Genomic DNA, 27,463 nt, shown 5'->3' with positions numbered 1-27,463 from the left:
AAAGTTCACAGTGTTCTTGGTTTCTGCCTGGGATTTTTCCAGGATTTGGTGGTTGGAAATGAGAAAGGAGGACGAGAAGTTAAAAGGAGAGGAGAGAGGAAAAGGAAGTCGAGCCGGGAGAGTGCCTGCAAGGTTTCTGGGGAGTCAGGAATAAGAGGAGCGCCCCACTCTTGCCTCGGAGAGCTCCAGCTGGGCAGGACCTTTTACCAGGATCACTGCGAGATCGCCCTTGCTTTGGGGAGCCCCCGCCTGCTTCCCTCCCTAGCCCAGGGCGCGCAGCCGAGCTGTGGCAGAAGCCTCGGAGGTGCCAGGCGCTGGAGGTGCCCGCTGCGGTGCGCCCTCCTCGACGTCCCGAGCACAGGGCGCAGACGGCCAGGGGCGCAGCGAGGGCTTTCGGGGTGAAGGGTGACTCTCCAGGCGCGGAGCGAGGAGGGGAGAGCGGGAGGGACCCGGCGCCCCAGGACACGCCCCTCGCAGGTCTCAAGCCCGGGTCTTCTGAGACCTCCAGCGGCGGGCTACATAAGTCACCCGCGGCGGGCGGCGTGCACCGACTCGGCCGCACTCTGCGCTCCGCCTGCTGTGGAGGGCGCGGGGCCCGCCGAGGCTGCCAGCCGCCCCTGCCGCCCTGAAGTCGGGGAGGGCGAGTTTGCTGCCTGTGCCGGCCGGGAGCGCAGAGACGGAGAACTTCTACCCTCCGGGCCGCAGCCCTTCTCCCCTTGCACCGGAGCCTCGCTCCGCCCTGAGTTAGGATGGTGGGGCCCACAGCCTCGGACGCGCCCCCGACCTTGGCGGTCAAGATCTTCTCGGCTGGCGCGGCGGCCTGCGTGGCGGATGTTATCACCTTCCCGCTGGACACGGCCAAAGTCCGGCTGCAGGTGGCGAGCGCGAGGGGGCTGGGGAGGCGTCTAGGGCCGAGAGGGGACGCCTGTTGTGTGCGCCCCTTTGATTCCGGCTTCGGTTTAACCACCGTTTCTCAGTTAAGTAGGGGAGGTGGCCACCTTAAAAAACAGCTTGGCTTGTCACAGGACTGGAGCTTTTAGGGTGGGAAACTGGAACGTTCCTGGGATTAACTGAAGAACCATAAGGGTCACGGAGGATGAGTTGCCATGACTACGGCCAAACTCGCCAAAAGTCAGGGTGCACTAAGTGTTCTCAGAGCTGAGACTATCGGCCTCTCCCGAGTTTACAAGCTAAACTCTTTCTCCTTCTTTCTTTGATTGAGCAGGGGCACTTTCCCATCCTACTCCCTTAGGGGTTCTGGAGAGTTCTCCGGGGTAGGGATGGGAATGTTCAAAATGTGCATTCTGGGGCCCCTCCGGGTAGCGAAGCCGTTAAGTTCTGGCACTCTGGTTTGGCAGCTGGCCGGGGTTTGTGGCTTCGGATTCCCCACGCAGACCAACCCACCGCTTGTCCAGCCATGGTGTGGCAGTGTCCCATATAAAGTAGAGGAAGAGGGGCAAGGATGTTAGCCCAGGGCCAATCTTCCTCAGCGAACAGAGGAGGATTGGCAACAGATGTTAGCTCAGAGGTAGTCTTCCTCACACGCACACAAAAAAGTGCATTGTAACCAGATTCTCTCTCAATCTCTCTCCATAGATAGATATAGATATAGATGATTAAATATAGATATATTGGCAGAGATGTTCCTGAGAAGGGAAAAGGAACTGAAAATAGGAACACAATGAAAAAAAAATCTTGGCTTAAGGTTTCTCCACAGAGGACAACCTGATGCCAGCCTTCCTTTTTTCCTCACCAGGTAGGACCCTCTTACTCAGTTTTCACTTCCCTCTGACCTGTACCTTTCTCATGTTCAGATCCAAGGCGAATGCCAGGCCTCCACTGCTGTTAGGTATAAAGGTGTCCTGGGAACAATCACCACTCTGGCAAAAACAGAAGGGCCAATGAAACTCTACAGCGGGCTGCCTGCTGGCCTCCAGAGACAAATAAGCTTCGCCTCTCTCAGGATTGGCCTCTACGATACCGTCCAGGAGTTCTTCACCACAGGGAAAGAAAGTAAGCCATGAGCATTCCTGGGAGGGCAGATAGTCAGAGAGACATGTCCTGGGCCCAGCTCTGTCCAAAAAATGTTACACACAGGGTAGTGGTCTTCATAACAAATTGGCAAGCCAGCATCAATATTTGAACTACCCCCCCCCCCAAATTAGCTTGGTACTCACTGTTCATAGAAAGAAAAAGAAGTGTGCAAAATCGAGTTTTCAGATGCAGATTTATACTTGTAAAAATCACCTAGTCCGTCACGGAAGTTTTGCGCCTAATTTGGATGTCTGTCTGGAGAAGATGGATGGGCTGCAAAATAATGTTTAACTCCAAGTTCCCCGAACAGCGAAGTCTCACAGAAACACCTGTGGAGCTTGTTAAAAATCCAAAAGCTGAGAACTACCATGTCCCCTGAATCTGAATGGTTCAGGTTGGGACCATGGAATCTTTGGTAAGCTTCCCCAGTAATTTTGGTATGCAACAAATTTGAAACCCTTTGGTTTGAAGAGAAGAAAACCAGACCTCATGAGGAGAGTTGAAAGGACAAGACAAGACTCATTTCCTTTAAGAGGTCCCTTGTTAAGGTCTCTAATGCTGGGGAAGAAAGGGAAGAAAAAGTGGACTTAAGCTGCAGTGAGTTTGTTTAGGGGAAGAAGAAAAGGAAACTAATATTTCTTGAGTGCAGTAAATACCAAGAATTTCTGTCAGTTTAGCTAGCGTTTATTGGAGTGCTTCCTATGAGCCAGACACTGTTCTAAGTTCCTCAGATACATCACCACTGGAAAGGTACTATTATTTTTATTCTTTAACAAATGGAAAAACTGAGGCACAGAGCAGTTTTATAACTGGCCCAAGGTCACACAGTTGGAAAGGGGCAGAGCAAGAGTTCAAACCCAGGCAGTCTGGCCTCTGACCCCACGCTCTTAACCACTCTCCTGCCCCCTAAAATTTGCATGTGATTCTGTGCATCATTCAACCATACAACAATGCTGTGACATACAAAGTGTCATCCCCATTTTCAGGTGGGGAAACTGAGTAGCAAAAAAGTTAAGTAATATCAAGACCACTCAGCTAGCAAATATCAGAGGCACTTTCTTGTGGAGCAGACAATCCAGAGAGAAGATGTACTGATGGTAAAATGAATATGATAACTGACCACCTAGGCAGATTTCATCATTTCTGCTTTAAGGAACATTTGGATAACATGACTTTATGGGACAAGTTATAAATACTCTTTATACAAACGTATACATTTAAGTTTATCTACACAAGTACTTCCAAAGTAAAGATAAAGTCTGGATGTTTTTAGGTCAACAGTGCATTGTCATATTTATAGATGTAGCAAGAGAAGAAACACAGAGGATGTAAAGCTGCTCATTCTAGTGGTTTTCTTCACAATTGACTGTTCTCACAAATTGTTGCATACTTTAGACACCAAATTAATAGGGCATATTTTGGCAGTATTCTATGCTATGCCTATTCCGTTCATTTAGCTAGCTTTATTGAGTGGCCATTAGCCAGAAACTGTATGAGATGCACAGATGACAGATGCTTCCCTAGGCAAGAGCTATAGTTCAGAATGTGGGGTGTGTGGGGACAACAAGTTAATAGATAACTATATGCTGTGACATGTGCTGTGTTAGAAGTAATTACAGGCAGTTGGGCACATGGAAGAGGAATATTTAACCTAGCCTTGGGGGCATGGTTATGCAAGATTTTCCTGAAGAATTGATGTCTGAATTGAGTCTTTTTTTTTTTTTTTGTGACGAAGATCAGCCCTGAGCTAACATCTGCCAATCCTCCTCTTTTTGCTGAGGAAGATTGGCCCTGGGCTAACATCCATGCCCATCTTCCTCCACTTTATATGGGACGCCGCCACAGCACGGCTTGCCAAGCGGTGCGTTGGTGCGCGCCCAGGATCCGAACCGGCAAACCCCGGGCCATCGCAGCAGAGCGCGTGCACTTAACCGCTTGCACCACCGGGCCAGCCCCGAGTCTTGAGGGGCCAATAGGGGTAAACGGGCAAAGTGGGGAGGAGAGACCTTCATTAGAGTGAAGGTCATGTACAAAGACTGAGAGAAGAGTGGCGAGAACACACAGGGCAGAGAGGGAGGATGTGCTGGCAAGGAGGGAGAGGTGAAGCCAGAAAGGAGCCAGATCACGAGAGACCCTACAGGCCATGCTAAGGAATTTGGATTTTATCCTTACACTGATGGGAAGTCATTGAAAAATGTTAAGCAGACGAGTCGCATAAATAATTTCATTTTCAAAAGATCACTTTGGCTGTAGTATAGAGAATGTATAGAAAAAGGGGAATGAAGGGGTAAGTTAGAAAGTAAGAAATGATGGGGGTATGCTAAAGCAGTGGCAATAAGGAAGGGGAAGAGAGGTCAATCAGAAAGATTTAGGGCCGGCCCGTGGCTTAGCGGTTAAGCGAGCGCGCGCTCCGCTGCTGGCGGCCCAGGTTCAGATCCCAGGCGCGCACTGAGGCACTGCTTCTCTGGCCATGCTGAGGCCGCGTCCCACATACAGCAACTAGAAGGATGTGCAGCTATGACACACAACTATCTACTGGGGCTTTGGGGGAAGAATAAATAAAATTAAAAAAAAAGATTTAGGAAGTATAATTGAACTTGGTGGACAACTGGAAGTAAGGCATAAGGGAAAGGTAGGAATATAAGATGACTTTCAAATTTCGGGCTAAAGATATCATTCATTGAGGGAGGGAATACAGAAACTGCCTTAAGGGGGAAGGTAAGATATTCAGTTTAGGATGACAGGTAATGTCCAGTCGGCCCGTGAGCTTAGGAGAAATGTCTGGATTCCAAGGAGTCATAGGAGGAACTCTCAGTATGGTCAAACAGAGCAGAGAGATCTAGGGTGGAAAAGTGATCCATGCACCCCACCATAGAAGCTGATGGGTTTCTTTAGTAAAACATCTTCAGCGGAGTAGTGGGGTGGAAACTAGATTGCAGAGGGTTGAGGAGGAAATGGACCATGAGATGTGAAGACAAAGAATATAGCCTCTCTCCCAAGGAGCTTGATGGGGAAATGAAAAGGGGGTTGGAGGATAGGATGAGTGCATCAAAATAAGATGATAAATGTAGGCCAAGAGTGAAGGGAATTGTAATCACATGATCCTGCCAATTAAAAGATGGTTATCTATTACCTGCTCAGCCCCTGGCCAACCATGATGAGAACAGAGTACAATCATAATAGTAATGAAAAGAATTGCTGCACTTCCTATATGCAAGACGGTGTATTCAGTGCCATATTGGTATTATTTTAACTCACACAATGACTCTATGAGGAAGACAATATTATCTCCATTTTAGAGGTCAGGAAACAGAATTAGAGAGACTGAGAAAGTCCTTGAGGAACAAATGTTATTGATCCATACTTTATATTTAATTATAGGAATGGGCATTGGGCTCCAAGACTATTTGTAGTTTTATTAAATGATATCTGTCTTGAGTAACCTAAGCTAATTTTTCAAAATTTCAAGTCAAAAATCACTTTATTAGCTTCTTTGTTCTTATTTTTGTCCCTTTTGTAGCCTGACTCCACTTGACATCCCATATCAGGGCAGTTTGTCCACTTAGGCTTTTCCTAAGACCCCTAAGTCCAGTAATTAACATTATCATTGATGGGAAGGAGACTAAGCATTATTGGTGACTGGTGCCTCCTCCCAGTTGGGAAGTACTGAAAAAGAGAGCTAAATGTAGGAAAGAACTAAGGCACTGTTTAAATAGGCATTATGTTTTCCTTTTCCTTGAAAGTCTTCATTTTTAAAAATTTTGGTCAACATTGAAGTCTTCTAGCTCTACTATAATTTAGCACATATTTAGTACATGATCCACACATGCGCAAGCATTAGGGAAGTAGGAAAGATACAAAGACACAACAATATTAACCACTAAAAATTAAAAAGACAGATGCATTCTGGGTCGATTTTTTTTCTTTTTTGCTTGATAAATATTTTTTCTCTCTGAATAGCAACAGCTAGTTTAGGAAGCAAGATCTCAGCTGGACTAACGACTGGAGGAGTGGCAGTATTCATTGGGCAACCCACCGAGGTTGTGAAGGTCAGACTTCAAGCGCAGAGCCATCTACATGGTCCCAAACCTCGCTACACTGGGACTTATAATGCTTACAGAATTATAGCAACAACAGAAGGCTTGATGGGTCTTTGGAAAGGTAACTAACTTCAAAGTGGATTTTATAATCATTAAAACACATATATCCAATTAGCATCTTATCATATAATGGATTTATTAAACATTTTCTTTTCCTAGGGACCACTCCCAATCTGACAAGAAATGTCATCATCAATTGTACAGAGCTAGTAACCTATGACCTAATGAAGGAGGCCCTTGTGAAAAACAAACTATTAGCAGGTAACTTTCTTTTTTATATAAAAAATAAAAAATTTAATTTTTAAAATAATTATAAATATAAAAATTTACAATTTCATCTTGGAACTTCTCCAGCTACATTATACTGAATCCTCTAATTGTAATAGTTTTCTCTTAAAAAATTTAAGTACTTTTGAACATTAGATATAACTTTTGAGAAGCAGAAAAAAACCAAAACCCTGAGTTTTTGAAGTTTTGCCACAACAAAATTTTTCTGCAACAAAAACAAAATGCAGCTGTATTCTTACATCAGCAATTATTCTCATTTAATACTAACATATGGGATTTTTGTTAGCATCTTATTCTTTATAAAGCAGAATTCAAGGGGTGAGTCCAACCTGCACTGTACCCAAATGAGCTGATTATATAAGGAGCTCATCAGTGGTTTCATCCAAAGAGTAGTACCATTGGATCTGTTCCTAAAAATAATATTCTAACAGGTTCTAGAGGCATTGAAACTCTCCTTGGACAATGACTTTAATACAGTAAAAAAGTATTAGATGCCTGTGTATTGGGCTTTATGCCATACCCTAAGGGCACAGAGAAAACTGACAGGTTATTTTCCTAAAGCACTTAAAACCCACTATACCATGTACTATTTGCCGTCTTTTTCTAGTGTAAGTGTAACCTTCCTTATTATATTTTCTTTATGTATCAGACACCCATGTTGACCTCCTGTTATCAACAGCTTTACAAGGATCTGACAGATAACTAAAAACTAGAAGCCCCTCCCCAAAGTGATGTTGACCTGTTTTATTGATCCATTTTAGATGATGTACCTTGCCACTTTGTGTCAGCTCTTATTGCCGGATTTTGTACAACAGTTCTGTCCTCTCCAGTGGATGTGGTGAAAACCAGATTTGTTAATTCTCCACCAGGACAGTACGCAAGTGTGCCCAACTGTGCAATGACAATGCTCACCAAGGAAGGACCGTCGGCTTTTTTCAAAGGGTGGGATATGATCTTTCATATGTATAATGTTGTGTTCAGGGTATCTGTGTGCTTTGGGACAATGTCTCCTCTAAACAACTGGCATGTAGCTGACCAGCCTTAGTAAATGCAGTGTACTTAGTGTCTACTTTTCCTTGCCATAAATTTCTCCAATCCACCAGTTGTGCTGTGCCTGAAAATTAAAGGCTGTGATATTAAATTTTTCTCAGCCTTGATCACAGGCTCATTTGAAATCAGTGACCTCTCCTTGGTCCCAACCTATTGGAAATGTAGACAGTATTTTGCCTTCTCTGGGCAAGAGAACTATAAAGTGGAGAGAAATCATAATGGAAGGCTATGAGAAAATAAGATTCGATTTTCACTATTTTAATTTGATAGACTCCGATTTTTAGATTATATTAAAGCAAAACCAGAAAAAAATCATTGCCATTAATCTAGGAAAGTGATGCAGAAAATGATGTGGTTTGGGTAATTATTATACTCACCTAGAAACCAGTATTGTGTAGTAGATCACATTTTCCCATAAAACAATATTATATTGGAAAATACCTTCCTAAGAAAATACAGTAGGAACTAATTTATGGGTATAAGTGTCTGGTTTTGTTTAAACTAGCAATAAAATAACAAAATTCTATAGTCCTTTAACATTATAAGATGATGCCTCAAACCTTAACAAAATAAGCATAAATGCACCATACACATTACACAAGGTTCCAATTCACCATAATCTGTACCTATGATACATTAACACAAATGAAATATATTGTAAAATTAACTTAAAATGGATATACCAGTTATGAACCATTAACCATTTAACAATACTTTTTTTTTCAAATTTAAAACCTTTTGGGGATACATGCTACAACAAAGATGAACCCTGAAAACATTATGCTAAATAAAATGAGCTAGACACAGAAGGACAAATACTGTTATGATTCTACTTACTGAAGTAACTTTGTAGTCAAATTCATAGAGACAGAAGGTAGAATGCCAAGGGGAAGGGGTAGTGGGGAGTTACTGTTTAATGGGTACAGAGTTTCCGTTAGGGATGACCAAAAGGTTCTGGAGATGGATAGTGGTGATGGTTGCTCACAAAGTGAATGTACTTAATGCTATTGAATTATACACTTAAAATGGTAAATTTATGTTATGTATATTTTACCACAATTAAAGCGCACACACACACACACACACACACACACACACACACACACACATCCAGGAGTCAGGAGAAATATGTTGAGAACTAAAAAAAACAAAGAAAAGCCTTTGGAGGATGATTTTTATAGGCCAAGGCAGATTTAATTGATGACATCTTTTTCTCCTGGAATATTTCATTGCTGCCAACAGGCATTCAAAATCAATCATTTGGTCTGCACAGTCTGGTAGAATTCTTAAAAACAACCAAAAAACAAAAAACTGCACTTAGCCACTTGCCAGTCTAAGGACAAGAATTGCGAAGACCTAGACAGCCCTCTTTTCTTGACTCTGGAAAATGGTCCACCTACTCTCACTGCTTCTTTGCTTTCTCCTCTTATTTCCTCTTTTAATAGTTTCCTTTCTCCCATTAAGAAAGCAAAGCAAAACAAAACAAAAATTTCCCCTCTTCTCAAAAAAGAAGGAGTTATTGAAAAAGGCCATGTCAGAAAGGATACATGCTCTGGTTTGGTGGGAATGAAGGATGTTTATGTACTTGTATAGGTGTGACCATCTGGGTTTTGTTGTTTAGGAGCAGTATAGGACATGTAGATGACACTTTATTTTACGCAGAGTAGGGGAAGATGAAGAATGGGTACTTTTAAGCATCTTCACGTGAGAAGAGTGGTAAAATGAGAAGCATAAGCTGCCTGTACTGTAATAGCTTTAAGAATTTCAAGCAGACTAATAGAATGGTGACATGCACTTTTCCAGATTTGTACCTTCCTTCTTGCGACTCGGATCCTGGAATGTCATCATGTTTGTATGCTTTGAACAGCTGAAGCGAGAATTGATGAAGTCAAGGCAGACCATGGATTGTGCCACATAATCATCTTCAGGAAAAGGATGTAACATACCAGTGGGAATCTTTGCTGACTAGATAATTTAAAGAAAATCTGTTCACTTTATTTCATCCTAAAAAGATAAAGGAATTCTGGTAGAGAGTTGGACTTTTTTAAAATTAATACCCATTTCTTGCAACTTTTATTCTCAGTGTTTTAAGGAGGGGAAAGCAAAACAGTCAGTATACGCCCCGGCAAATGTAATATCCAGATAAGTTACTGAATTTGATTGACTTTTTTGGGAGGGATGGATTTTATGATTGAATATGAAGAACTTTAACATGTTTTAATTATAATTCAAACTGACGGAAAGGAAAACTGAGTGAAATGCATTTTATATTTATAGATACTTGAAAATGAACAGTTATCAAAGAAAACATTACTGTTTTCTTTTTATTTATTAATCCAGTTGTCAGTTAATATATTCAATACAGTATTGCTAATATCTTTAAAAGTTTGTCTTTTGGGATCTATATCTGAATGTTAGAGTTGAAGTTCACCTAGATTACAGAATTTCCCAATAGCAAGTGAGGGTCCTGAGAATCAATAGGCATAAACCTACTTTAAATGTTATTAGTACAGATTTTTAATTTTTAGAGTCTATATTTTATGGCATCTGTAACAACTTCTAATCTAAGACACTATATTCATTTGGGCATTATTATTATTAGAATCATGGTATCCACCCTAGAATTATAGAATTTTTGAGCTGGAAGGTACCTTTGGTTAGATAGAGGAATAGTCTGAGATTTCTACTGAGATAAAAATGAATCTTCATGGCATCTTTCCAGGAGAGTTAAATTCATCATTAACACCTGTAGTAACTTTTTCATGCCTACAATCTGAGTGCAGAAGAGACAGGGAAAGAAATAAACAAGAGATAAAAAGAAGTATAAGACAAAGCCCAGGCTTGTTTTAAGCCAAAAACAAGGAATGGCAGCAGAAGGACCAGTAAGCCTACAGGCTGTCAGGCGTCCTTCTATTTCTGTTTTCATCAGCTCCACATTACATTTACTGTTGTTTTTTTTTCCCTCTTGACTTCATGAGGTTTTTCCGTGCTTATTTTCCCCAGTTGTTACCTGTAAAAGCATCTTGTAGCAGATGCTTCAGTATCCCGCACTCATCACTTTGCTCTGACCACTTTAAGGCACACTGGCTCGACTTTCTATAGTCATGTCAGCACCTGTATTTTTTAGGTTCTTCTTCTGGCTACCAGAGCCATCTTTGCCTACCTGTGCATGGTACACTAGAAGAGTAGGGAAAATAACACAGCCAGCCCTTGATCAATAACTGATGGGAGTTGGTGTGTAAATCTCTCAAGCCCCTCACCCTCAGGTGGAGTACCTGTGAAGGATCAAAATCCAGTTACACGTATTTTGCTCAGTACAAAAACCCTTTATGGGATGACCTCACTTCCCTCTCAGTTCCCCACTCCCTCATCAGTGTTTCCTGGGATCACCTCCCCAATGAATTGCAAATCCTTGTCTCAAGGTTGATTCTGGGGGAATTCAAACTAAGAAAAACACGACCTTAGGGTGGCATGTTTCTTTCAAGAATAAGGAAGAAAACATAAAACTTCATTTCTTTGCTGGGGTCCTGCTCAAGCAATGGGCAGTAGTGACAAGATGCTCTCCCTGACCAAACTCCAGTCAGGCTCCTCTGAGCTGCCTTTTTCGGCTAGGTCTCGTCCTTGGGTGTGTCTGCAAGAGCCCAATTTTAGCAAGAATTCTGTTAAATTGGGTTAGCCAGAACCCCTCACCCTCGAAATGTGATCACCCTTGATATCTGATCTCATTCCTCATCCCTGCCCTTGATATCTGCTCACCAATTCTTTTGGATTTTCTGTGTACACATGCATACCATTATGAACAGTAACTTTTCTTTCTTTCCGTCCGTTTGTTTTACTGCACTAGGTAGGATCTCTAGCACAATTTTGAATAGATGTGCTATGACAAGTCGGATTATTCAGCAAATGTTCACTCCTCGCTCCTTCCTATCACAGTACATTTACCTGTTCTGTTGATGTTGGGCTTGGCCATTGACTTGCTGTGACCAACGGAACGTTAGTGGACATGATGTGAGCAAAACCTTCAAATACGTTTGAGCAATTGGGCTTGTTCTTATGCTTCTGTCACACCATGAAAAGAGCATGCCTCAGGTAGCCCACTGGTCCCAGATGAATCAGTCACATGAAGCTGACCGGAACTGAACTCATGGCCTAGATTTAAGTCCAGCCGAATCCAGCTGAGATTAGCAAAGCTGCCTGCTAGCCTACCCACGTGTGAGGAGGAAATTTTTTGTGTGTACCAGTGAGAATTTTTTGTGGTTGGTTGTTATACATTGTTATTGTGGCAGTAACTGACTGATACAAGTGGTGACAGAGGACATCCTTTCTTAATTCTGATCCCAATGTTTTACTATTAAGTATATTTGCTACAGTATATTTTATAAAGATACATTTTGTAAAAGTAAGATAATCCCTATTTCTCCTTTCCTAAAAGTTTTTAATGTGAATGGACGTTGAATTTGTATTAAATGCTTTTTCTGCATCTATTAAGATTATCATATGATTTTCAAGTGTTAATGTGGCAAATTACATTAATTTTATTCTGTGCGTTAACCCTACTATTATTGATCATACATTAAAACAGCTTATCTGTATCTATATATGTAGCTCATTATTTATTATATATTAAATATATTTCTGGATTCAGTATGCTAATATTTTATTTAGGTTTACTGCATCTAAAGTGACATGGGCATGTAATTATTCTTTTTCATACTGTCCTAGGTGGGTTTTAATCATCAAGATTATGACAGTCTCATGAATTGCAGAGTGTACACTCTTTATTATTTGGAAGGTTGTGAAAACTGACATCATTTTATTTTTCAATGTGATAACTCACTGGTGCAAGCCATACAGAACTGCAGGTTTTTTAGTGGAAAGGTTTCTAATTGCTAAATCCATTTAACAGTTCTAAGACTTTTTGCTTCCCTATTTCTTCTTGTGCAGTTTTGGTAAGTTGTATTTTGCCAGAAATTTTTATAATTCGTCTAAATTTTCAAATTTTTGATAAGGTTATTTTTAATATATTTTCTTTTCAATATCCGTAGGATCTGTAGTGATGTTTCATGTTTCATTCTTGACATCATTTATTATATCCTTTCTTTTTTATTCTTAGTCTCACCAAGGTTTATCAATATTGTTAGTCTTTTCAAGCAAAAACTTTTTACTTTTGTTGATCCTACTGTACAGATGTTTTATATTGTGTGCGTCTAAGCTCTTATCTTTAGTATTTCCTTCTCTATTTTCTTTAGGTTCATTTTGTTGTTCTTCTTCAAACTCCTTGAGATGATTGCTTTGTCTTTAATTTTTAGCCCTTCTTTTTTCTAATACATACATTTAAAGCTATAATTAATACTAACTTTAATAAGTACTGCTTTAGCTGTATCCAACCAGTTCCACACGTAGTATTTTTGTTTAGTTCAAAATAAGATACACACACACACTGGAATGCTTTGCAGCTGTAAAAAAACAGAAGAAAGCTATGCATTAATATAAAAATAGATCTAAGACACATTGCAAAGTTAAGAAAAACATTGCAGTGCAGTATGAATTATTCCTATCTTTTGTTAAGAATGGGGGGTGGGGGAGTGGCTTCTTTTCTGATCTCATAACCAATTGTTCTTATCCAATAACATCTTAAATAGGTAATTATTGGATGAGTTAAAGTCACAAAAATAAAAAAAATTTCTGCATATTCTGATTTACTCCATAGAAACATGATTAAAGGATTATATAAAGAAAAGCACTGTTTCATGGACATAAATGAGTTAAATAAGGGATGAGGAGGATGGGAAGAAAGCAGGAGTATTAACAGAAAGGCTTATAATAATTTCAACATTTTTATTTGCTCACAACATTCTGAACAAAATGACATCACATTTCAACTATTGCTTTTACATAAGAAGTTAATTGATTTACCCACAGTAGACAAAAATCTATTTCTTTAAATTGCCAACTAGCACTTTTTCCCCCAGGGAAAGCTACTGCTTAGATATTTTTTGAATACTTTGTTTAACAGAAACATAGAATCTCCTTATAATAGTAATGTAGCAGTTAGGTTTTACCTGTACTACATTTAAAATTTTTCTTGTCAAAAGCTGAAGCCAGAAAAAAAAAAAAAAAGCTCACTCATGATTTCTCTCAGATTTTTAACAATTCCATTAATCTTCATTAAGAAATTGCTTGTGTGGAGAGGTTCATAAATATGAAAATGGAGATTAAGTCTCCCCAGACTTGTTATAGAGAAGTTGGGTGGACTATTTATCCTGAGAAAATAGCTGCTGGTCCCCAATCATTTGTTCAAGAAGGTTAATAAACACTATTGCCCTCTAAGCCAAACCTCTTCTCTTCTGTGCCTGATAATGTGTCATCTTTTCTGCTCTGGCAATGAGCGTTCCACTTTTCACACCCATATGCTTCTACTTTGAGCAAATCTTTGACCAAGTTCTATTTCACTGAATGCAAAGAGGAGAAACAGTACATAAACAATTATGAACACTGGAATAAAAATGAGAAGTCCATATATTTTCACATAGAAAAATACATACAAATTCAAGTGGCTCTTAAAATAGAAAAAAAATCAGAATGGGGATTTTCAAGAAAAAGTTTCTGTTTTCTAAACTGTAAATGGTGCCAGTAAGACACTGATTTTTATATTTAACTATATCACCATATTTATACACAAAGAGAGGTTGGTCTAGGTTCACTGTTATCCCCTGATTTCTCTAATTTCTTTAAAGATTGTCTTTCAGAACATATTTGAACTACAACTATTGTAATTATATTTTTAGACTATTCTGGCCACTGACATACTCTCTTCAATCTGGCATATACAAAAATTCATTTCAACATTGATTCACTTTTTTGCTGCTAAAACAAACATAATTTTCCTGCTACTTCAATTCTATTACTACTTTGGTATTTTATTAATTATTATAGCAACAGGTAAGATTCTAAATATGGACTGTAAGACTACATAAAATTCAAACACATATGTTGAAAGCAAGGAAAAGTAGAAAGGCAGACACAATTACCCTATTCTTCTTTTCATGTATGTCACTATCACATAAAAGTCAGAAGGCTCATGTCACATTCTAATTTACAGCTGGTAACATTTAGCTTGGCTTCCAGACTATCAAATCTTAGAATTTGTGGGTGGTTTTTAGACCAATTCACTATAGAATTATCTGAAATTATTACTGATTTTTTAGGCAAAAAGAGAACAATATCTACATTGTACAAACAGACGTAGATTTACAGAACATATTATTGAGCAAACTTTCTAGGGACATTTTTTAAACATTATTAAAAAGTTTTTTTCTCCCTCGAAGGGGAAAAACTTAATTACTTAAGTTTCCCCTTCCATACTTCATTCATTCTTTTATTAAGCATACAAATAAAGGTTTAAAATCAGATCAAGATCTCAGCTGTTGAAAGATTAAAATATAAAGATAAGTATTTCAGCAGGAAAATTAAAAGACTAACAGAATTGTTTTCCATGTAATAGTAAACATCTTGAGAAAATGAACTTTAAGGGTTATTACCTGATCCTTATCAGGATTTTGCTACATCGCATGGAACTTTAGCTGGATAATAAAGCATTGAAAGCAATAAAAAAATTAATATACTCCCAAGGTTGAGAAGTCCCCTACAAGAAACCAATTTTTAAATTCCTATAATACTGAAAAGCTAAAATGTTACTATTATAATAAAATAAACCCAATTTAAAAAATAGTATTACCTTGGGGCCGGCCCAGTGGCACAAGCTGCGTGTGCTCCGCTGTGGCAGCCTGGGGTTTGCCAGTTTGGATCCCGGGCGCACACCGACGCACTGCTTGGCAAGCCATGCTGTGGCAGCGTCCCATATAAAATGGAGGAAGATGGGCATGGATGTTAGCCCAAGGCCAGTCTTCCTCAGCAAAAAAAGAGGATTGGCAGATGTTGCCACAGGCTGATCTTCCTCACCAAAAAAAAAAAAAAAATAGTATTATCTTGTAGGGAAAATAATAATTTTAACACATGCACTTTTAATGTATGTGCTGTACAACACCGCATCTGTTGTTTTCCAATAGGATATTTTTTACCACTCTTCTCTTTGGCAAGTTTGAAGATAGGAGTTTATCAATAGACACGAACAAACCCTTGCAAGTCGCAGGTCTCGCTATATCACATAAGAGCAAGTCCTTAAACACTTGATATATACCAGGTTAAAAGGTGTGCTAAATAGCATCATGTTTTAGATTAAATTATGTCTTTAACAGGTTGGTTTCTGTAGGATTTAAGGAGAACTTGGTAATCAGATGAGCCTATCTTTAAACTCTTTCAGTTTTGCTCTTTCAGAATTTGCTACGAAATGCACAGTCATCATCCTCAGGCTACTTTAGAATCCCACAGACCCTTAACTCAAAGAATACCCATAAAGTCCAGAAATCATTATCTAGAAACACTATGGAGTCAAAGTAAAGAGAAGCAAGAGTTAACAGTAAGTCAAATAAACCAATGATATTTAAGCAAGATTTTTAAAAAGCTTTAAGTTTTCCTCTTGTTTAAGTTCAAAGACAGCTTTATTGAAATAGCAACTGTCCTTTGAATACAATGAAGATTTTCTTAGCACATACATCTCTTTTCATAAACACACACAGGTAGAGAGGCCTCATAAGAGGCCCTCACATCAAGCACTACAAAGGTTCTTTTCTACAACTGATAAAAAGCAAATACTGAAGAGGGGAAAATGTCTTTAAGCTTTAAAATAACACTACGACATTTTAAAGTGTGGTATTTAAAAACAAAAAAGCTAGGCACCAATACTGTCATTCTCTCATTAACTGTAATGCTAACTAAGCAGAGAAACCAAAAAGGAGACCATGATTCTTCATCCTCTCTGACATACCTATGTTCCCATTGCTACTAATGAAGCAACATTATGATATGTGATTGAGATGAAAACAAAGAAAACTAGGAAGAACGACTCTCCCTGTTAATTAACCTAGAAATAAAATAAGACAAAGAAAATAAAAAACAATCATTTCCAAACTGAAAACCAAAAAATCTTAAAAGAGCTTTGAAAAGATACTATCTTGACAGCTACAACACATAAAAATGAAAACTGACTTTTACACATTTTAATCAACCAATTTAATACAAATACCTGATTTGTACTTTGACACTAAATGGGCTAAATCCCAAGTTCCAAACTGTAGTTCAGTGACTCACAGAGTGGTTCTTTGGAAGGACAACGTACCTTTGGAGGACAGTGTATAAACAACTGTAAACATACACTGATTGTCCACTAGCTTTCTTAAATAGAATTTCTGAAATATTTTTGTAGGAAATTATATATAAGAAGTGTAATTGATCAGATAATTTCTATTATAACAGATAAATTCTGTAGTGTGTGCAACATGTGGTAGAAATAGAAGATACAATGGATGATTTATATCTTTAAAGCAAGTGATACATTACAATCCAGTAAAAGTCCTTTAATCTTTTCATGAAACTTCTCTCTATATATGTTGAAGTACATAATGCTTTCTGGCTTTTCTTCAAACCAAAACTTATCAAATTCATAGACAAGGTAACCTGCAGTTAAAGAAAAATAAAACATAAATATAGTGCTCAATAGTGAAATCACATCCAAATCATCTCGTTTTCAAAGTATGTAACCATACTTTAAATTCCATAGTAGGATACAATAATCAGAAATCATCTTAAGCTACTAGAAACCTGAGGAACTTTACAGAAATATTTTCGTATGTTCAAAATAAAGAGTAATTTCAATAAAATATTTAGTGTACATTTACAATTCGTCTCAGAAATCAATAAAATTCATCAAACTTATCAGGTACAGTAATTTCAGAAGATACCTTGAGAATAGCAAAAAAGTGATACCCAGAGAAACAAAAATGAAAGCAACAAGAAAATGTTGGATAAGGATAAAGTAAGGAAAGCTGTTTTGTACTTGATTTCTAAATCTGAGTTATTTCTACTTTTTTCAATGAACTATCAGCATCTTCTCCTTTTAAAAAGAATATATGAACTCTAAAGAAGCTTAATTAACGTTTTTGTTTTTCAATATTCTCATTACAGTAGCCAAATTAACCCTCAAAATGTTAAAAGTATTTAATAAAAACAAACACGTAGGGGATGGCCCCATGGCATAGCAGTTAAGTTCGCGTGCTCCGCTGCTGGCAGCCCAGGTTGGGATCCCGGGTGTACCAACGCACCACTTGTCAGGCCATGCTGTGGTGGCGCCCCACATAACGTGGAGGAAGATGGGCACAGATGTTAGCTCAGGGACAGTCTTCCTCGCCAAAAACAGAGGAAGGTTGGCATGGATGTTAGCTCAGGGCTGATCTTCCTCACCAAAAAAAAAAAAAGAAAAAATACAACAAAACATGTAAATAGATACATTTATAACAACAAAAAAAATGTGAATGTAAAACCACTCCTAAACCCTATTTGGATTCAACCAAGTATATTAATTAATCATTTAACAAATGCTACCACAGTGCTCGCCACGTGCTCCTCCACTCTCAGAGCAATCCTATGACACAAGTCCTGTTATTCTCATTTTACTGAGGAGGAAACAGAGGTACAGCGAGGTTAAATGACTTGCTTAAACACATAGTTTGCAAGTGGTCTCTATTATGTTATAAATTAGACTTTGTTCCACCAGAATCTCATTTTCCCCTCTGAAAGGCTTTTCAAAAGAAAAAGGACAGAAGTGACTTATTTAAGATAAATGAGGGAAAAAGCCAGTGACTTCACACAAAAGTGTGGCTAGACTATCACAAATTGCCTAGCATGAAAAAAACATAAATTCCATTTTAAAACATTAGTCACAAAGCAAACATTAACAGTTAAGAACAATGACATTTCAACACTGAAATATCACTTACAAGAAGGTCAACTTAAGAAATACTTCAGATTAATCTCTTGATATATGACAAAACAGATTTTTGTCAACCAGGGTATGTGAGAAAATCAAAGAAGAAAGCCTCTTTGAGCTGAGGGATGCCATCTGCTTCTTGTTCCCAAAAGACAAGCTGAGAATGGCAGTCTGGTAATTATTAATAATACTATTATTTTTGTGGTGAGGAAGATCGGCTCTGAGCTAACACTTGTTGCCAACCTTCTTCTTTTTGCTTGAAGGAGACTGGCCCTGAGCTTACATCTGTGCCAATCTTCCTCTATTTTGTATGTTGGATGCCTCCATAGCATGGCTTGAAGAGTGGTGTAGGTTCACGCCCGGGATCCAAACCCACAAACCCAGGCTGCCAAAGTGGAGCGTGCTGAACTCAACCACTACGCCACCAGGCTGGCCCTGTAATTATTTTTAAGTAATATTTTTTATCTTTATTTCATTCGAAACTCATTTTGTGTATACACCAGGACAATAATACATCTATAGAAGTTACCCATATATATATATAAATTGAATCTGTGCTCTCCTCGACCCCGAATACACTGATAGAGAGGTACAATCAAAAAATCTGGAGATTAATGTTCTGGGTAGTAGGAAAAGTCAGACATCCACCCAAATTTTATGGTATACCATTTGTTTTAGTATTTCCGGCTATTAGGTTTTAGCTATTCATCATTCTTAAAAGTCCTTTAAATTGTTTTTCATTACTTTCGGGAATGTGGTCTATTCAAACAACTATATAGGGTCTGGAACAAACTACTCAAGTATAAAGTACTAAAAATTTCTTGCTTCAGAATGAGGTTATTGGTCTATAATGTAAATTGGTGTCAAAGAAAGACTGACTCAAAGAACTAAGACTATAATGGCTAAGTTGATTTAATGAGACATCAGGAAATTGCAGGAGATAATACCAAAATTCTAGAAAGCTGGCAAAGCCATACATGGCATAAGACTCCTCAAGCTTTGCAGAAAGTGATAGAAGAGTTGTTTCCACAAAGCACATCTACTGTCCTTTTGACTCTACGAGGTTTAAAACACTAGACTCAATAGAAATACCACACAAAATTTGTAAACTTAAAATTCCCCATACACTTCCACTGCCTCTAACCAAAGCCACAGGGCACTTGAGGTTTTTGTCATAGAAGTTAAAAATAAGGAACCATAGGAACAGGGATTAACTGTAAACCAGCCTGAAGGATCTTATTGGGGTGATAAAAATGTTTTAAAACTGGACTATGGTGATGGTTGCACAACTCAGTAAATTTACTAAAACTCATTGAATTACACAATTAAAATGGGTGAATTTTATGGCATATAAATTATACCTCAATAACGTTGTTATTAAAGCCATAACTTTTTTGTTATACAAACTTGAGGAGTTTTTTTGGAACCAACAAACCAGCAGTTAGCAACCTCCTAGGATGACAGCAGATATCTGCTTATATTTTAGATGTACAAGAGGGTGACAACGGAGCTAAGAAGCTAAGTTACTACTCACTGTTTCCAGCCTTGCCTATAGAGAAAAACAACAACAAAATGGCAGGAGGGATAAAGGGGAAAAGGGGGAGATGGAGACAGATCACAACAAAATAAAAAATGTAAAGGCTAATCTCTTCATAGATAATCTCTTTCTTCTAGACAGAAACTATGACCTTGGAACTGATTCGTGCAAACAAACTGGGCCCACTCCCCCAACAAAAAAGGTATGTGTGTCCAAAAGATGAGATTTCAAACTATTTTCTAGTTAGAGTGATATCAGCATCACGGCAGAGCAAGCTCTTCCCTTAGACTCTCCCCTCTAAGATACAACGAAAAGGACATTCATAATCCAACTCACAAGACGTCTGAGAGACCCACGCAGCCATACGTCTGAAGGTGGAGGTGCTGGACCCCCCTGGAGGAAGTGGAAGGAAGCAAGGGGATCTCCTCTCCCTCTTGAACACCAGTGACCCAGGGCACAGGACCGTGCATGGCTCTGAGAAAAGAGGGGAGAGGCAGCTCTCCACAGAAATACCTTTGCTCTCCAAGCTCCCTCACAGCCCATGGGAAAGCCCGATACAGAGGTGGCTAAGCTATTGCAGGGGTGTCTTCATCAAACCAGCACCTCAGGAGAGCAGACAGTGAGGGCAGAGCGAGAACACCCCTGGGATCTCCCACATGAAAGAAAGCACCCCTCCCCTCGCCCTGCGCTCCAGCTCAGCCAGTCAGCCAGAGTGCCTGCCCATACGTTAGAAAAGTAGCAGCTGTGAGCAAGCAAATTGGAAATCGCAGACAGGACCTTTCAGAGTAGATTCTAAGGACAGGCACAGATGCCGGGGGTTGCAGCAGGCTCAGAATACACAGCTCTTGACCCTGTGGTGGCAGGTGGAAGCTGCGACCAGATACTATCATTATGCAAAGGTACAAATCCACGCCATCGAATAGTAAGAAGAAATATATTAATACTCCAGACCAGAAGGAAAATGACAAGCACCCAGAAATCTATCCTGAAAGCACAGACATTTATAATCTAAATGACAGAGAATTCAAAATAGCTATCATAAAAAAATGAGTTACAAGAAAATACAGATAGTTCAATGAAATCAGGAACAAAATTAATGAACAGAGGGAATTCTTTGAAACTATAAAGAAAAACCAATCAGAAATGTTGGAGATGAAAAACACAACGGATGAGATAGAGAAAAATCCAGACTCCCTGAACAACAGAGCTGATATTATGGAAGAGAGAATTAGCCGTCTGGAGGAGAGAAATATAGAAATGCTTCAGATGGAGGAGGAGAGAGAACTAAAACTAAAAAGAAATGAAGAAATTCTCTAAGAAATATCCAACTCAATTAGGAAATGCAACATAAGGATTATAGTTATTCCAGAGGGAGAAGAGGAGAATGGAGCAGAAAGCTTGTTCCAAGAAATAATAGCTGAGAACTTCCCAAACCTGGGGAAGGAGCTGGAAATACAAGTAAAAGAAGCTAAAAGAACTCCTAATTATATCAATGTAAAAAGACCTTCTCCAAGGCATATAGTAGTAAAGCTGGCAAAGGTCAATGACAAAGAAAAAATATTAAGGGCAGCAAGGCAGAAGAAAATAACATACTAAGAAACCCCTACCAGGCTTTCAGCAGATTTCTCAGCAGAAAACTTACAAGCTAGGAGAGAGTGAAATGATATATTCAAAACTTTGAAAGACAAAAACTTTCAGCCAAGAATACTCTATCCAGCGAAAATATTCTTCAGATATGAGAGGGAAATAAAAACTTTCCAAGATAAACAAAATCTAAGGGAGTTCATCACCACAAGACACCCCCCTACAAGAAATGCTCAAGAAGGTCCTCATACCTGAAAAAAAAGGGGGGTTACAAAGCCTTGAGCAAGGGGATAAATAGGTAGACAAAATCAGAAAATTGCAGCTAGACAAAATCAGAAAATTGCAGCTCTCTATCAGAAGAGGTTAGCAAACACTTAATTATAACACTAAAGATAAAGAGAAGGAAAACATCAAAAATAAATACAATCTCGTCATTTTATCCACAAACTCACAACACAAGATGGAATAAGTTGTGACAATAATAACTTAGATGGGGAAGAGGAATGGGATGGAATCGGCTTAGTCTAGGAAATAAGGAAATAAGAGGCTATCAGAAAACGGACCATCTCATCTATGAGATTTTTTATACAAACCTCATGGTAACCACTAAACAAATAATCAGAACAGAGACACAAATGATAAATTAAGAGAAAACTGAGAAAATCATCATAGAGAACTACCAAAGTGAATTGATAGTCCAAAATACACAGGACAAGAAACAAGGGAAATGCAGAACAACCGGAAAATGAGTGATAAAATGGCAGCATTAAGCCTGCATACGTCAATAATCACTCTAAATGTAAATGGATTGAATTCTCCAATCAAAAGACACAGAGTTGTGGGATGGATTAAAAAACAAGACCCAACAATATGCTGTCTCCAGGAAACACATCTCAGCTCCAAAGACAAACACAGGCTCAGAGTGAAGGGATGGAAGATGATACTCCAAGCTAATGGCAAATAAAAGAAAGCCAGTGTTGCCACAGTTATATCAGATAAAGTAGACTTCAAGATAAAACAGGTAATGAGAGACAAATACGGGCAGTATATAATGATAACAGGGACACTCCGCCAAGAAAACATAACACTTATAAATATATACGCACCCAACACAGGAGCACCAAAGTACATAAATCAACTATTAACAAACCTAAAAGGAGATATCAATAACAACACAATAATAGTAGGGGACCTTAACAACTCACTCACATCAATGGATAGATCATCCAGACAGAAAGTCAACAAGGAAACAGTGGATTTAAATGAAAAACTAGAACAGATGAATTTAATAGATATATACAGAACACTCCATCCAAAAACAGCAGAATACATACTGTTCTCAAGTGCACGTGGAACATTCTCAAGGATAGACCATATGCTGGGAAACAAGGCAAGCCTCAATAAATTTAAGAAGATTGAAATCATATCAAGCATCTTTTCTGACCATAATGCTATGAAACTAGAAATCAACTACAAGAAAAAAGCTGGGAAAGTGACACATATGTGGAGACTAAACAACATGCTACTGAACAACCAACAGATCATTGAAGAAAATAAAGGAGAAATCAAAAAATATCTGGAGACAAATCAAAATGAAAATACACCATACCAATTCATATGGGATGCAGCAAAAGCAGTCCTAAGAGGGAAATTCATAGCAATACAGACCCACCTTAACAAACAAGAAAAACCTCAAATAAGCAATCTTAAACTATACCTAACAGAATTAGAAAAAGAAAAACAAAGCCCAAAGTCAGCAGAAGGAGGGAAATAATAAAAATCAGAGCAGAAATAAATGAAATTGAAACCAAAAAAACAGTAGAAAGGATCAATGAAACAAAGTGCTGGTTCTTTAAGAAGATAACAAAATTGACAAACCCTTAGCCAGACTAAGAAAAAAAGACAGAAGGTTCAAATAAATAAAATTAGAAATGAAAGAGGAAAAATTACAATGGATACCACGGAAATACAAAGGATTATAAAAGAATACCATGAAAAACTATATGCCAACAAATTGCACAATCCAGAATACACAATTCTTAGACTCATACAACCTTCCAAAACTGAATCAAGAAGAAATAGCGATTCTGAATAGTCCAATCACAAATTGGAACAGTAATCAAAAATCTCCCCAAAAATAAAAGCCCAGGACCAGATGGCTTCGCTGGAGAATTCTACCAAACATTCAAAGAAGATTTAATACCTAGCCTTCTCACACTATTCCAAAAAGTTGAAGAAGATGTTAACACTTCCCACCACATACTACGAGGCCAACATCACCCTGATCCCAAAGCCAGACAAGGAAAACACAAAGAAGGAAAATTACAGGGCAATATTGCTGATGAACATACATGCAAAAATCTTCCACAAAATATTGGCAAACCAAATACAGCAATACATTAAACAGATCATACACCATGATCAAGTGGGATTCATACCAGGGACATAGGGAAGGTTCAACATCCACGAATCAATCAATGTGATATACCACATTAACAAAATGAGCAATAAAAACCACATAATCATCTCAATAGACGCAGAGAAAGCATTTGACAAGATCCAACATCCATTTATGATAAAAACTCTCAATAAAATGGGTATAGAAGGAAAGTACCTCAACATAATAAAGGCCATATATGACAAACCCACAGCCAACATCATACTCAACAGGGAAAAACTGAAAGCCATTCCTCTGAGATCAGGAACAATACAAGGGTGCCCACTCTCACCATTCTTATTCAACGTAGTACTGGAGGTTTTTTCCAAAGCAATTAGGCAAGAAAACGAAATAAAAAGAAGCCAAATAGGCAATGAAGAAGTGAAACTCTTGCCATTTGCAGATGATATGATTTTACATATAGGAAACTCTAAAGAATCCATTGGAAAACTATTAGAAATAATCAACAACTACAGCAAAGTTGCAGGGTACAAAATCAACTTATAAAAATCAGTTGCATTTCTATACTCTAATAACTAACAGAAAAAGAACTCAAGAATACAATCCCATTTATAATCGCAACAAAAAGAATAAATATCTAGGAAAAATTTAACCAAGGAGGTGCAAGACCTATACAATGCAAACCATAAGACATTATTGAAAGAAATTGATGATGACATAAAGAAATGGAAAGATATGCCATGCACATGGATTGGAAGAATAAATATAGTCAAAATGTCCATACTAGCTAAAGCAATCTACAGATTCAATGCAATCCCAATCAGAATCCCAATGACATTCTTCACAGAAATAGAACAGAGAATCCTAAAATTCATATGGGACAACAAAAGACCCCAAATAGCTAAAGTAATCCTGAGAAAAAAGAACAAAGCTGGAGGCATCACAATCCCTGACTTCAAATATACTACAAAGCTATAGTAATTAAAACAGCATGATACTGATACAAAAACAGAGACACCCATCAATGGAACAGAATTGAAAACCAAGAAATAAAACCACACATCTACAGATAGCTAATCTTCAACAAAGGAGTTAAGAACATACAATGGAGAAAGGAAAGTCTCTTCAGTAAATGGTGTTGGGAAAACTGGACAGCCACATGCAAAACAATGAATGTATAGCATTATCTTTCACCATACATAAAAATTGACTTAAAATGGATCAAAGACTTGAAGGCAAGACCTGAAGCCATAAAACTCCTAGAAGAAAACATAGGCAGTACACTCTTTGACATCGGTCTTAGAAGGATCTTTTCAAATACCATGTCTACTCGGACAAGGGAAACAAAAGAAAAAATTAACAAGAATGCATCAGACTAAAGAGCTTCTGCAAGGCAAAGGAAACCAGGAACAAAACGAAAAAAAAAACCCACCAAATGGAAGAAAATATTTGCAAATCATATATCTGACAAGGGGTTAATCTCCAAAGTATATAAAGAACTCACACAACTCAACAACAAAAAACAAACAACCTGATCAAAAAATGGGCAAAGAATATGAACATTTTTCCAAAGAAGATATACAGATAGCCAATAGGCATATGAAAAGATGTTCAACATCACTAATCATCAAGGAAATGCAAATCAAAACTACACTAAGGTAACACCTTTCACCTCTTAGAATGGCTATAGTCACCAAGACAAAAAATAACAAATGTTGGAGAGAATGTGGAGAAAAAGGAACAGTCACACACTGCTGGTGGGAATGCAAATGGGTGCTGCCAGTATGGAAAACAGTACGGAGATTCCTCAAGAAATTAAAAACAGAAATACCATACGATCCAGCTACCACACTACTGGGTATTTATCCAAAGAACTTGAAATCTATAATTCAAAGAGACCTATGCACCTCTATGTTCACTGCAGCATTATCCACTGTAGCAAAGAAGTGGAAGCAACTCAAGTGCCCAATGATTGATGACTGGTAACTATATACAATGGAATACCACTCAGCCATTAAAAAAGACAAAATCGTCCCATTCGCAACAACATGGATGGACCTTGAGGGTATTATGTTAAGTGAAATAACCCAGACAGAGAAAGACAAACATCATATGATTTCACTCATATGTGGAAGATTAATTAACACATGGACAAAGAGAACAGTTTAGTGGTTACCAGAGGGGAAGGGGATTGGGGGTGGGCACAAGGGGTGAAGGGGTGCATTTATATGGTGACTGACAAATAATAATGTGCAATTGAAATTTCACAATGTTATAAACTATTATGACCTCAATAAAAAAATAAATAAAAATATTACCTTAAAAAATTATTTTCTAGTTAGAATAGGCTCCTTCTAAGAAAAGCAGGATCTTAAGACATGAAACTTTTCTAATGGTAAATGGCATGAAAATCAATTTTGGTGGGGAATGTTCTGCATAAAAGATGGATGATGGATATATGTGTGTGTGTTTGTTTTAAATGTTTTAAAAAATTTGAAAAACATAAGCTTCACTGTTTCCAGGGTGATCCACAGCTCTTACGGATCTGAACTGATAGAAACAAGGCAACTGAGAGAGTTCTGTAATGACTTTCCTACTTCAGATATTACTTTGGTGCACTTCCTAGACAGGAGCCAAACGAGATGTTAGTGTTGAGGGCCCTGGAGATCAACAGCAACAAAAATGCTCAAGTTACCCATCTTTAGGGGAAAAATACTGGACAGAGGTCCTTTTGCACGGCTTTCCTACCTATAACACTCCCGTACTTATATTTAAATGGTAAAATGCTTAATTTGGGGAGAAGTTTTTTGGTTGTTTCTTTTTATACTTGTTCTATGTTCGATAGGCAGCATTAAACAAGCATAAATTTCAGAGAGAAAACAAAAATCAGAGGCAGTTAGCAAAGCCCCAGTAGTTACGGCACTATGCTACAAGTCAAGAGAGATTTAGGAGTGGAAATCAAACAAGATGAGTCGGGGGAAACACAGTTCTCCAGCAACAAGATGAAAGAAAAGACTAGAGAACAGGGAGGAGGACTATGCAGATTTGGATGAAAATCTGTTCAAAATGCCTAACCCCCAACAAAGAGACTGGCTGAGTCTGACCCAAGGCAGGTCGAGGGCAAAGGGCTCTTCTCAACTCATACAACAAATATACAGTCTCATAGTCTATACTAACAGATGTGCTGAGGCTATTTTGACCCAGTTTCGTTATTTATATCTGGGAGAAGCAAGGGATGCAGACAGTCTCCAGTACAGTCAGGAAGGGCCAGGAGGATATTTAAACAAAACAACAAGGACAACTTTGGAGTGGTAAAGGAAAGCATCTCACGCCTACTAGGAATCTTCAGTCTACCTAGAGAGAATCATCAACAATGGTCCTAGGGACCTGAAACATCTGTCCGTCCATCTGAAAACATGTCTCATTGACTCCTACTTTGTGTAACCATCTCCGTAAGATACTTTATCCTTATCCATTAAAAAAAAAACCTGGACACAAAAACGCGGGTGCTAAAGAGAGAGGTTGGGCTGAAGATATACATTATGGCATCAGCAGCACACAGATGGTATGTCAAACTGAGGACTGGA

At 38.5% G+C, this 27,463-nt stretch overlaps 2 protein-coding genes and 1 long non-coding RNA gene across 3 annotated transcripts in view; 1 reads left to right on the top strand and 2 right to left on the bottom strand.

The window, feature by feature from the left end:
• The first annotated feature begins 685 nt into the window (after positions 1-685).
• Positions 686-9,851, top strand: UCP1 (uncoupling protein 1). Its single transcript, XM_058550113.1, has 6 exons — positions 686-875; positions 1,815-2,013; positions 5,995-6,195; positions 6,294-6,395; positions 7,184-7,364; positions 9,276-9,851. Exons 1-6 carry the CDS (start codon positions 750-752, stop codon positions 9,388-9,390), a joined length of 924 nt encoding a protein of 307 aa, XP_058406096.1. The 5' UTR covers positions 686-749; the 3' UTR covers positions 9,391-9,851.
• Positions 9,852-13,296: 3,445 nt separating this feature from the next.
• LOC131411347 (uncharacterized) lies at positions 13,297-15,796 on the bottom strand. Its single transcript, XR_009221544.1, has 2 exons — positions 15,014-15,796; positions 13,297-13,924 (listed from the first exon to the last, which is right to left on the bottom strand). It is a non-coding gene; the product is annotated as an uncharacterized LOC131411347 (long non-coding RNA).
• A 26-nt stretch (positions 15,797-15,822) lies between these two features.
• The window catches only part of ELMOD2 (ELMO domain containing 2), a 34,043-nt gene continuing 22,402 nt past the window's right edge, over positions 15,823-27,463 (bottom strand). Inside the window, exon 8 of the mRNA XM_058550112.1 lies at positions 15,823-17,048. Within this exon, the coding sequence (XP_058406095.1) occupies positions 16,903-17,048 (146 nt within the window). The 3' untranslated portion in view covers positions 15,823-16,902. The remainder of the gene's footprint in view (positions 17,049-27,463) is intronic.

The sequence above is a fragment of the Diceros bicornis genome, chromosome 11 (genome assembly GCF_020826845.1).
Source record: "Diceros bicornis minor isolate mBicDic1 chromosome 11, mDicBic1.mat.cur, whole genome shotgun sequence".
NCBI lineage: Eukaryota > Metazoa > Chordata > Mammalia > Perissodactyla > Rhinocerotidae > Diceros > Diceros bicornis.
The sequence above is the reverse complement of the archived record's forward strand: the minus strand, read 5'-3'. Positions and strand labels throughout refer to the sequence as shown.